At 44.6% G+C, this 12,500-nt stretch overlaps 2 protein-coding genes across 2 annotated transcripts in view; one reads left to right on the top strand and one right to left on the bottom strand.

The window, feature by feature from the left end:
- Positions 1–2,213: 2,213 nt before the first annotated feature.
- On the bottom strand, positions 2,214–5,217 carry LOC134441684 (uncharacterized protein K02A2.6-like). Its single transcript, XM_063192079.1, has one exon. The coding sequence runs from the start codon at positions 5,097–5,099 to the stop codon at positions 2,214–2,216; it is 2,886 nt and encodes a 961-aa protein (XP_063048149.1). The 5' UTR covers positions 5,100–5,217.
- Positions 5,218–11,941: 6,724 nt separating this feature from the next.
- gnrh3 (gonadotropin-releasing hormone 3) overlaps positions 11,942–12,500 on the top strand; it is a 3,462-nt gene continuing 2,903 nt past the window's right edge. The window contains exon 1 of the mRNA XM_063190840.1: positions 11,942–11,967. The gene's annotated coding sequence lies outside the window, so the exon portion shown is untranslated. The remainder of the gene's footprint in view (positions 11,968–12,500) is intronic.

Here is a 12,500-nt window from a genome sequence, read left to right as displayed (position 1 = left end):
ACCACCTAACCATTAACAAGTACTATTAGGCATGTATGGTAACGGTTTGTAAAGTCTTGCTTTAGCATCAGTGAAGTCTTATTTAACCCTTTTGTAATGGTTAGTGTGTGATGACTGGTAGCATGGCAAACAGTAGGCCTAGGCCTAAGTTGAGGCTCATGTGACTGCCCCTCATGGATGTTTCTGGACGTTAACAAATGACTTGTTAAGCGTTGCTTATGCATTATCAAGGAATTACGAACCATTACTTAAGTATATCTGGGGAACTGATCTAAAGTGAAAACCTTTCCATGCTTTCCAAAAACGTTAACAAATGACTTCTTAAGCATTGCTTATGCATTATCAAGGAGTTAAAACTCATTAAGTAAGTATATCTGGGGAACTGATCTAAAGTGAAAACCTGTTATGGCTTTACAACACATTAACGAATGACTTGATAAGCATTGCTTATGCATTACCAAGAAGTTTCAACGCATTACTAACGCATATCTGGGGAACCTTTTAAGTGAAAACATTTCCATGCTTTCCGAAACACTAACAAAGGACTTGGTAAGCATTGCTTATGCATTATCAAGGATTTATAACCCATCACTTAGCTATATCTGGGGAACTGTTCTAAAGTGAAAACCTTTCCATGCTTTCCGAAAAGTTAACAAATGACTTGATAAGCATTGCGTAAGCATTATCGAGAAGTTTCAACGCATTAATAACGCATATCTGGGGAACTTTTTCTGTGAAAATCTTTCCATGCCTACTTAAGTAGGCCTATATCTGGGGAACGTCTCTGAAGTGAAAACCTTTCCATGCTTTCCAAAACATTAGCAAATTACTTGATAAGCATTGCTTATGCATTATCAAGGAGTTACAACTCATTACTTAAGTATATCTGGGGAACTGATCTAAAGTGAAAACCTTTCCATGCTTTACAAAACGTTAACAAATGATTTGTTAGGCATTGCTTATGCATTAACAAGAAGTTACAGCTCACTACTTGCGCATATCTGAGGAACTTTTGAAGTGAAAACCTTTCCATGCTTTCCAAAACGTTAACAAATGACTTGTTAAGCATTGCTTATGCATTATCAAGGAGTTACAACTCATTACTTAAGTATATCTGGGGAACTGATCTAAAGTGAAAACCTTTCCATGCTTTACAAAACGTTAACAAATGATTTGTTAGGCATTGCTTATGCATTAACAAGAAGTTACAACTCACTACTTCCGCATATCTGGGGAACTTTTAAAGTGAAAACCTTTCCATGCTTAACTTTGCTTAGCGAACCGTTATATCAGCACACACTAACCATTTACTAACGGTAGAAGATAATAGTTAGGAAATGAGAAATAATACTTACATAATGATTAACTCGTGATTCACTAAGGGTTAACTAATGGTAAAATAAGGCTTAACTAACCCTTAAGTAATGCCTAAAAAGGGGTACTTATTATAATGTGTTACCCTACTTTCCACTCACAATCGTCCTTGTGTAAAAAGTCATCGAAAAATTGAAGACGATACGGCACTTTTGCATCTTCTGTTTTGATCGTCACCATATAAACGTAGTCTTTCCTGATAGGCTGCCTGTGCTTGCTAGGTGTCCAGGTCGTGGCAGAGGGGGACACGGTGTGTGTGTGTGTGTGTGTGTGTGTGTGTGTGTGTGTGTGTGTGTGTGTGTGTGTGTCAGAGAGGGAGAGAGAGAGAGAGAGAGAGAGAGAGAGAGAGAGAGAGAGAGAGAGAGAGAGAGTCTGCAGTAGAGTGGTTCCTGTGTATGTGTGTGTTGTGTTTGTCACTTTCACAACATACATAATTCACTCGAACACCGAAGTAAAGTTAACGTTGCCTTTATCGAGGTATTGGAAGAATCATTACAATGCACAGTCATTGCTTGGCATATCACTACTCTATTAGTAAAGGTGCTATTACTCTAGGTCACCTGTAGGTCAAGTATCAATGCGCATAACATAAAGTAGTCACTGTAAAATAACTAAAAGTAGTTCCCATATTAATGTGAACATAACATTTCCTCCCTTCCAGCATTGATGTCTATCTGATACATTAAAGAAAGTAATTCAATACCCTTTACCTAGAGGCAAATATATCTTAAGGTAATCACATTAATCTTAACACCTTAACTTTAACCTTAGTGCTAAACTTCACAATAAACATTTAACACACATCAAACATAACAAACACAATGTATTCTTTTGTTAGGTTAGAGCGTCAATCTGTCAGGAGGACGGTGAGCTCTTTCAGGATAGCGTCTCTCTTGAGTATCAGAGCCCTGAGCAGGAACCTCGGGGTCTGCATTATCAGGTGTAGGGTTTCCGTCTTCAACTTGAAGTGGAGGCTCTGGGGCTGTGCACATGAGTTCATCAGAATCCTCAGAGACATGAGCATCATCCTCAGGCCTGTTGTTGGTGGCATGATGAGCAGTTGCATTTAGCAGTTGGTCAACGTGTCTGCGCCAGATGTGCTGTCCAACTTGCACCGTGTAGGTCAGGGGCCCTGTCTTGGACAGGATTTCACCGCGCTGCCATTTCTGCTTTGGGTGACGATAGTCTCTGGCTAGAACTTGTTGTCCGATCACAAAGTTTCTCACATGACCAGCCTTTGCTTTGCGGGGCTGTTTTTGCATGACATCTCTACGCAGGTCAGGCTTTAGCAGATCGAGACGTGACCTCAGACGTCTACCCATGAACAGTACAGCTGGGGCTTGGCCTGTCGTAGCGTGGTCAGCATTTCTGTAGGCATGTAGGAACTTTGCCATCTTTTCTTGCAGAGACATGTGGGAGTTTGACATTGTCTTCATCGACTGTTTAAACGATTGGACGAAGCGTTCAGCTAGACCATTCGTAGCAGGATGGTAAGGTACAGATGTGGTGTGCCTGATGCCATTTCTCCGGATGAATGACTGAAACTCTTCAGAGGTAAATTGACAGCCATTGTCACTGACAAGTCGTTCAGGCAATCCTGTTCTAGCAAACAGTGTGCGGAGCACTTCGACTGTTTTTGTGCTTGTGGCATTTTTCACAATGAAGACCTCTGGCCACTTTGAATATGCGTCGACCACAACAAGGAACATACGATCGAGGAATGGCCCGGCGTAATCTACATGAATCCTTTGCCAAGGAGCGGTGGGCCACTCCCAGCTGTGGACAGGAGCGGGTGGAGGTTGCTTTTGTCTCTCAAGACACCCGTTACACAACTTGGCCATCTCCTCTATCTGTAGATCAATGCCTGGCCACCATATGTAGCTTCTCGCAAGGCTCTTCATCTTAACGACGCCCATGTGTCCCTCATGGAGTGCTTCCAGGACGTAGGGGCGTAGCTTGGGCGGCACTACGATTCTGGTTCCCCACATGATGCACCCATGACACACGGATAGCTGTTCACGTCGACTGAAGTACTCAGGTAAGCCCACTGTATTTTTGGCAGGCCGCCCCTTCACCGTTAGCTCAAGCACCTTTGCCAGGGTTGGATCTCGGCTGGTTTCCAGTTTGATCTGTGCGCTTGTGACAGGTAAGTTCTCAACATGGGCCAGATGGAACATTTCAGCAGGGTCTGCAGATGCTTTGTCCTCGGGTTCACAAGGCAAGCGTGAGAGTCCATCAGCATTTCCATGCTGTAGTGTGCCTTTGTACTCTATCACATAATCATGTCCACCGAGGAACAACGCCCACCTTTGCAAGCGTGCTGCAGTCATTGCAGGAATTGACTTCCTAGGGTTAAAAATGGCCACTAGGGGTTGGTGGTCAGTAATTAAGGTGAATCGCTTCCCATATAAGTACTGATTAAATTTCTTCACGCCCCACACAAGGCTGAGCCCTTCCCTGTCAATTTGTGCGTAGTTCTTTTCAGCAGCACATAAGGATCGAGATGCAAAGGCAATCGGACGTTCGGAGCCGTCTGGCATTTTGTGTGAAAGGACGGCACCGATGCCATATGGCGAGGCATCACAAGCCAGTCGTAGGGGCAAGTCCGGGTTATAGTGAGTCAGTACTCTTTCCGATGTGATGAGTTCCTTCGCACTCTTGAACGCCATGTCACAGCTGTTCGTCCACTTCCATGTCACCTTGGTTTGCAGGAGGGTGTTCAAGGGGTGAAGCACCGTTGCAAGATTCGGCAGGAATTTGTGATAGTAGTTCACTAATCCTAAGAATGAGCGAAGCTGTGGGACATTGGTGGGCTTTGGCGCTTTAAGGACAGCATCAATTTTATCCTGAGATTTGTGGAGACCGTCTCGGTCAATTCTGTGTCCACAATACTCGATGGAGTCTTTAAAGAATTCACATTTGTCCTTATTGGCTCTAAGTCCACACTCAGCTAGCCTATTCAGGACTGCTTCCAGATTAGCTAAATGAGAGCTGTCATCTTGCCCTGTGACTATGATGTCATCTAAGTAGCACTGCGTGCCTGGGATGCCCTGTAGCACCTGGTCGATAGCACGCTGCCACACTGCAGGGGCGGATGCGATACCGAACACTAGCCTATTATATTGAAAAAGGCCTTTGTGGGTATTAATGGTGAGGAACTTTTTCGACTCAGCATCCATTTCCATTTGTAAGTAAGCCTGGGCCAAATCAATCTTTGAAAAGTGTTGCCCTCCGGCTAGTGAAGCAAAAATGTCTTCTATGCGGGGCAATGGGTACTGATCTGCATGAAGGACTGGGTTGACCGTTACCTTGAAGTCGCCGCATAGCCTTATTGCACCATTTTTCTTCACAACTGGCACCACTGGGGTTGCCCAGTCTGACCATTCAACTTTGGACAGAATGCCTTGCTCCTCTAGCCGTTGTAACTCTGTCTCCACTCTTGGGCGTAGCGCATAGGGGACAGGACGCGCTTTCATGAACTTGGGCAAGGCGTGCTCATCCACTGTGACACGTGCCTTCATCTGCTTGAGAGTTCCTATGCCCTCTTCGAACACTGGTGCTGCGCGTTGGAGTAACAGGTTCAGCTTTTCCTGTGTAGCTTTACTGTTTCCATTCTCACTGAGCTGCATGGCTTTAATCGACTGCCAATTGAGCTGGATCATTTGCAGCCAATCACGTCCGAATAACGGAACTCCTCCACGCTGCAGCACATACAAGTCAAGCATTTTCTTTTTATTTTCATATTTCACTTTAACTTTAATTTTTCCCACTGGCGCCACCTTTTCTCCAGTGTATGTTTTCAGTAGGATTGGTGTCTGTTTCAATTTCACATCTGCAAAATTCTCTTTGTAATCTTTCAGTGATATAAGTGAGAGTGCTGATCCAGTATCAAGCTCCATCTTTATTTTCTTTCCATTAATCTTTGGGGTCACCCATATCATTTTCTTCTCACTCTCTGTCATTGAATGCAATTCTATGTGAGCCAATCCATTGTCTGTCTCATCAGAGGCTGATCCACTAGCATCTGTGTCATTCATTTCATTTACTCTTTTATCCTTTTTCCAGCTTCTGTGTTTTTCCTCATTTCGTTTTGTTTTCTGTTTTTCCTCATTTCCTTTCGTTTTACACATTCTCTGTATGTGCCCTTTCCTATTGCACTTCATGCAGTTTTTGTCACGGAACCAGCAGTCTGCCTGGTCGTGCGATCCCTTTCCACACCTAAAACATGCATTTGCTTTGGCAGATTTGGCTGTGAATTTGTTAACACTGTGTGCTTCAGTAGACACTTTCTTTTGCAATTGCATGGCGTCTTTGGATGCCGTTTCCATTGCAATTGCGAGTTCTAACGCTTTTTGTAACGTCAAGTCTTTTTCAGTTAGGAGTCGTCTCTGTACGCTCTCATTGTGCATGCCGCAGACAAGCCTGTCTCGGAGTGCGTCATTCAATCCAGTGCCAAACTGACAACGCTCTGCCAACTTCCTAAGCTCTGCAATGTAATTGGCAATAGATTCACTTCTTTGTTGATTTCTGTTATGAAAACGAAATCTCTCTGCTATTACAAGTGGCTTCGGATTAAAGTGGTCTTGGAGCAGTTTGGTTATGTCTTTAAACGATTTTGTGGATGGCTTGTGCGGTGCACATAAACTTCGTAGCAGATTGTACGTCTTTGCGCCCATAACACTTAGCAGGACTGCTACCTTTCTGTCATTTTCAATGTTATTAGCAACACAATATTGCTCCAGTCTCTCAATATAAGTGTCCCATTCTTCCACGCTATTGTCAAAAGCATCAACATTTCCGATTGCAGCAGCCATGGTCTCTTTCAAATTTCAGACACTTTCCTCCCGTTTTAGTTACTCACTGTACCGTCGAGTCATTCACTTTGGGCGGCAGCAGAGGGGGTTAGCTTCCTAGCTTTCGCTTCGTGAAGGCATCAACTTGTGGACAACTGGAAACTTCCATTAAAGCTGCTGTACACGCGAGTACATCCAGTTAGTCCTCGTCGCCAATTCTGTTGTGTTTGTCACTTTCACAACATACATAATTCACTCGAACACCGAAGTAAAGTTAACGTTGCCTTTATCGAGGTATTGGAAGAATCATTACAATGCACAGTCATTGCTTGGCATATCACTACTCTATTAGTAAAGGTGCTATTACTCTAGGTCACCTGTAGGTCAAGTATCAATGCGCATAACATAAAGTAGTCACTGTAAAATAACTAAAAGTAGTTCCCATATTAATGTGAACATAACAGTGTGTGAGTGTGTGTGAGTCTGCAGTAGAGTGGTGTGTGTGTGTGTGCATGCGCATGTCCGTGTGTGTGTCTTACCTGACAGGCTGCCTGTGCTTGCTAGGTGTCCAGGTCGTGGCAGAGGGGGGCGGTGTGTGTCGGGCCTGTGATGTGGGTGTGTATCCTCTTCCGTGCTGCGGGGCTTGTGTGCTTGCTGCATGTGTGTGTGTTGTATGTGTGTGTATCGTTTGTGAGGATGCTGAGGCTTACTGGTGTCCTGTGTCTGCCGGTTCTGGGCGTGTGGTGTGTTTGCGTGCAGTGTACGTTTGTTCGTTGTGTGTGGTGTGTGTGTGTTCGATGTGTGGTGTGTGTGTGTGTTCGTTGTGTGTGGTGTGTGTGTATTCGATGTGTGTTGTGTGTGTGAGATCCACCTTCCGGGTGTTGTGTGTGTTGGAGCAGGCACGTAACGCAACCTCAGCGAGGATGTGTGTGTCGCGCTGCTGGGGTGTGTGAGTGTGTGTGCAGTGGTGCTGGGTTGTGCATGTGTGAGTGTGTGTGTAGCCGCACAGGGGGGTGTGTTTGTGTGCTGCCTTGGCTGCAGCACACTCACACTGACACACACTGTCAAGGGGAGGACCAAAAGCAGCTGGCTGGTGTGTGTGTTTGTGCGTGCGTTTGTGTTTGTGGTGTGCGTGTTTGTGTGTGTTGCAGCAACAGGCACCCAGCGCAGGGAGGAGCAGAAACGCTGCACTGGATCGTGTGTGTGTGCTTGTGTTGGTGATTTGAGATGAGGAGTGTGTGTGGTGTGTGATGGTGTGCGTGAGGAGGAGCTGAGTTTAGGAGTGTGTGTTTGAGTGAGTGTGTGTTTCGGAGTGTTTGCGTGTGCTTGTGGTGGTGATTTTGGATTAATAGTGTGTTCGGAGTGTGTTTGTGTGTGTGAGAGCAAGCTGAGCTTAGGAGCGTGTATTTGCGGTTGTGGTGGTAATTTGAAAGTAGGAGTGTGTGTGTGTGTTTGTGTGTGTGAGGGGGAGCTGAGTTTAGGAGTGTCGTTGTGTGCTTGTGTCAGTGGTTTGAGACTAAGAGTGGGTGCGTGTGTTTGTGTGTGGGGGGCTGCTGTGTGTACGTGTTGTGACGTGGAGCAGAGTTTGGGAGTGTGTGTGTTTAATTGTGTCACGGGACTCGGCTTGTGAGTGCTTGAGTCTGCGTACGTGTTTGACAGTGCGTAGGCTGGCACGACCGGTTGCCTTGCGTTGCTGTGGCCGCCGGAGTTGGTGTGTGTGTGTTTGTGGGAGTGTGTGTGTGTTTGGGGGTGAGCGCGCGTGTGTGAGAGTGTGTAGGGTCTGTGCGATGTCACACTGATGAAGGACAGGAGATCGGGAACGCTGACGGAGAGAGGCATCCTCGTCTTCCCTCCCTCCTTCTCTCTCTCTCCTCCACTCCCCATCCCTCTCTCCTCTCCTCCTCCTCCTCCTCTCTCCTCTGTCTTGGTGACCCATCTCTCCAACCATCTCTCCTCTCCTCCTCCTCTCTCCTCTTTCTTAGTCACCCATCTTTCCATCCATCTCTGCTCCATTGCTCTCCTCTTCGCTGCTCTCTCGCTCCCCCTGGAGGCTGACCTCAGCTCCTGCACCAGCACCAGATACAACAAACACACAGACACGGACACGCACACGCACACACACACACACACACAGCGAGAGAAACACACACACATGTGCAAAAAAAATCTACACAGGAAGCTCAAGCTATATATCAACGTGTGTGTGTGTGTGTGTGTGTGTGTGTGTGTGTGTGTGTGTGTGTGTGTGTGTGTGTGTGTGTGTGTGTGTGTGTGTGTGTGTGTGTGTTACCTGATAAATGTTGGGTGATGACTGACTTGAACTGGTCTTCAAAGCCATGCTTAGGGTACACCTGTGTCACACACATACACACAGACACCTGATGAAGATCTAGCAGGTCGAAACATTGTGCCGTTCTCACTTAACCCATTTTGTCCTAAGCCCTTTTTGGGGAAAGGTGCCCTCTGCCTATTAAATCCTAAATATCTCAGCCTTCGAAGCACATAAAAACATGAAATAAGTTGCATTTAAAAGCAAGGACCCCCATTTTGCATTAGAATGTGTTCATTCAGCTCTGACATAGGCCTACCCACATTTTTAATAAAACATAAAGAACCTGAATGCAGTGTATATGTCGCTCCAGGACACAATGGGTTAATAAATCACAGCAAGGAAGCTTAATCTACGGTGTGCGGACATCAGAGATGGGACCAAGACACTAATTTCTCAAGTCCTTCCTATCAAGTCTGACAGCGTTTTCACACCTGGTCCCTTTCAGCCGCCTAAGCGAACTCAGAGTAGTGACTCAGCATTTTTGCCGCATATGTGAACACTCCAAAGCGTACCCAGACCCCTCGGAAGCAAACCGTACTGAGACCTTGGTTGACATGGTCTCAGTTCGGTTCGCTTATGAGTTCTGACAAGTTACACTTGTGATTAGCTGTAATCACTTAAGGGGGGCTCTAGAGGACAGAGAGTGCTAAAAAAGAAGAGTGACACACCATAAAAGCCTACCAAAACTTTATTTAATACACTCACAATATGAACACAAACAGAACTGAGTCCTTTTGCTGTTGGTTCGCTTTTTGGTCCACTTAAAGGGGACTAGGTGTGAAAACCCTATGAGTCAAGTCATAAGTTAGGGGCATAGGGACCAAAAAGTGAACCAACAGCAAAAGGACTCAGTTCTGTTTTTGTTCATATTGTGATTGTATCACAAAAAGAACCGTCTATTCTTTCTGGTCTCATTTAGGCTTTTATGGTGTGTCAGTCATGTTTTTTTTATCACACCCGGTCCTCCAGAGCCCGCCTTAAGTGATTACACCTAGTCATAAGTGTAACTTGTCAGAATTCATAAGTGAACCGTACTGAGACCACGTCAATGAAGGTCTCAGCACGGTTCACCTCCAAGGGGTCTGGGTACACTTTGACACGTTCACATGTGCACAAAAATGCTGAGTCACAGGTCTGAGTTCACTTAAATGGCTGAAAGGGACCAGGTAAACTCTATTAGACACATTTAACCAAGTAAAGTGCAAGTTGCACCCAAGTCGAGTCCAAGTCTTATTTTTCCCAAGTCCTTATTAACAAGTCACAGTGTATTCTACACACAATCTTGACTTTTGGTCATAAATTCATTACCCCTCCTCACGGCTATGCATTCCCCCTTTTGTCACTTCCAAACAAAAAAGGCCTATTGCTACTGGTTAAGGGCAAATCATGTAATTTTCTCTTTTTCCGTGTAATATTTTCACATACAAATGCAGAAAATGTAGCCTTGGCATGTCATTGCAAATCAAGCTAAAACCGTCAAGTCTCCAGTCAATAGCCTACAAGTGAAGTCACAACTCGACTAATATTGCCACGTCAAGTCTCAAGTCAAGTCATTTGTTACTCAATATGTTACACACCCATGCATACATGTGTACACGATGTCTGCATGATGCAGATGTATACACACAGAGAGCAGTGGATCACAATATGCTTCAGTTTTATCAGATCTCTAATCAATCTTCAGTGTTATCATTGACCTCTAATCAATATGCTTCATCGTTATCACAGATGACTGAACATCCTTCATCCCCCCCTCCCTCTCTGCACTTACGTAGCCTATCATTGGTTAAGATGAAATGCTGTGAACTGTTTTGTTGCGTACTTAGCCAGGCATAGGCTATATCACTGCCACACTGCTTATTGCATAACCAGACAGACACACAGAGATGACTACACTAGCACTACCCCTACACACACACACACACACACACACACACACACACACACACACACAAACACACACACACGGTTAAAATATAAAAGACACACACACACACTAACAGATGATTACTTTGCTGGAACATACACTGAGGTGATTACAAACTGAGAAAGTTAGACTAACCTGTATCAGCTGGAATATTCGTCTGGCGTCTCTCTCTCTCTCTCTCTCTCTCTCTCTCTCTCTCTCTCTCTCTCTCTCTCTCTCTCTCTCGCTCTCTCTCGCTCTGTGTGTGTGTGTGTGTGTGTGTGTGTGTGTGTGTGTGTGTGTGTGTGTGTGTGTGTGTGTGTGTGTGTGTGTGTGTGTGTGTGTGTGTGTGATATCAGGTTGTGCTGTCTCCATGGTTATACTCACTTATTCATGAGCTTCTACTGATGTGTCTAGGGTTACTAACAGCTCCCAAAACACACACGCACACACACGCACCACCTCCCATTTTCCAAATGTGAAAACGTACTTTTTTGCTAAACTTAAATGTAAACCACAAGAATGATAAATAAATGTACATATTACCCATTGAAGGGAACATTGCTACCAACAATGTATGGAAAGGTTATATAGGCCTACTATATATATTCAAGGTTTTATGCAAACAGTCCCCTTTGTCCACAACCCCCTTAGCGGTCCCGACCCCCAGTTTGGGAACCACTGCGACAGCTGCGACTAGACAGCAGCAGTCAAAGCAATAGCAGCGTTTGATGTCTATATGGCTCCTTGTGATGTAGAGTAGAGTGGAGAGATAGAGTACAACTTAATTGATTCCCGGGGGGAAATTAAGGTGTCAAGTAGCTTACATAAAATAGACACACATAATTGACCATATGGACATTTCAAGACACCTATAACACAGGTAATAGTCAGGGAGGGAAAAAATAAAAACTGCAGAAAAGATAAGAAGGCAATTCAGTGAGTTGGGGTAGACAAATGTGTAAAAACATTGATAACAATATTAACACGACCAAAAATGAGTGTTGACAGATACATCTACACGTATGATATAGTATTGTGATGTAGACGTTATAGAAATAAGACATAAATAGTATTCAAAGTAGAACATAGATCCTGGTAAGGTGCATGAATAATGGTGCATTCCAGTCCCAATACTAGTAGGAGATCGCACTTATCCAACCTCCAACTACAAAAAGTGCTCTGGAACGCCAGTCCAAGTGGGAGCTCCAACTAGTGAAGTCAGGGGGACTCACACTACTCCCACCTCAACAAATCGAAATCGGATGATAATGGCGGCGCCCATGGAGCTGTTATTTAAAATTACAATAAATAGCCAAATTTAATTTTTCTTGTGTGCAGCTGTTCCAAACACAGTCATTTTAACTCAACACATTCTTCATTACTATGAAGTTATTACATGATATTGTGTCAACATAAATGCAACATAGGATAGAATAATAGCGATAATGGGTCTTTTGGCTCGTATCAAAACACCTCACTAAAGTCAGCCAAACCCTGGCGGTTGCCATGGTTGTAGAACACCCACTTCAACTGTCAGGAACAGGAGCTGAAATATCCAGGTAGGATAAGTGTGATCTCCTACTAGTTTGGATTGTGTCTGGAGCTGGCCATAAGTATAGAGTAAGCAGGTAGCCGTGGCCAGTCGATGTTATTATGAGGATGTGTGAAGGGGAACATTGTGATGTCATCACAGACAGAAAATGTATAGATGTTATAGGTGTCTCAGGGCTCTCTTAATGGACAATCTATTTATGGAGGCAATGCAACCACACACACACACACACACACACGGCCTCAGGTGGAGGCTGCAGGGTGCTTAAAGGATTATATGGGTCACATTTTAATGAGTCATCTCCCTCAGAGTGGCCGAATCCGTGCAGACACGCGAGTGCGTGTACACAAGCACACACACACACACAAACACACAAATATATGTAATCACTCATTCACTCAAACACAGGCAGGCACGCACACATTCACACACACACACACACACATACAGTTCAGGGTTAGGCCTCTCCTGCTATGTGGTCATTTTGTATGTGACTAGGTTATCTTTCCGTTTAGCGTTAACTAATCCTGACTAATTAAC

This window comes from Engraulis encrasicolus, chromosome 24 (assembly GCF_034702125.1).
Source record: "Engraulis encrasicolus isolate BLACKSEA-1 chromosome 24, IST_EnEncr_1.0, whole genome shotgun sequence".
Taxonomy (NCBI): Eukaryota; Metazoa; Chordata; class Actinopteri; order Clupeiformes; family Engraulidae; genus Engraulis; species Engraulis encrasicolus.
Note: the sequence above shows the minus strand (reverse complement) of the source record. Positions and strands in the feature narration are given on the sequence as shown.

Coding starts and splice junctions, on each gene's coding strand:
- LOC134441684 (XM_063192079.1), bottom strand. CDS start 5,099: ATGCTTGACTTGTATGTGCTGCAGCGTGGAGGAGTTCCGTTATTCGGA.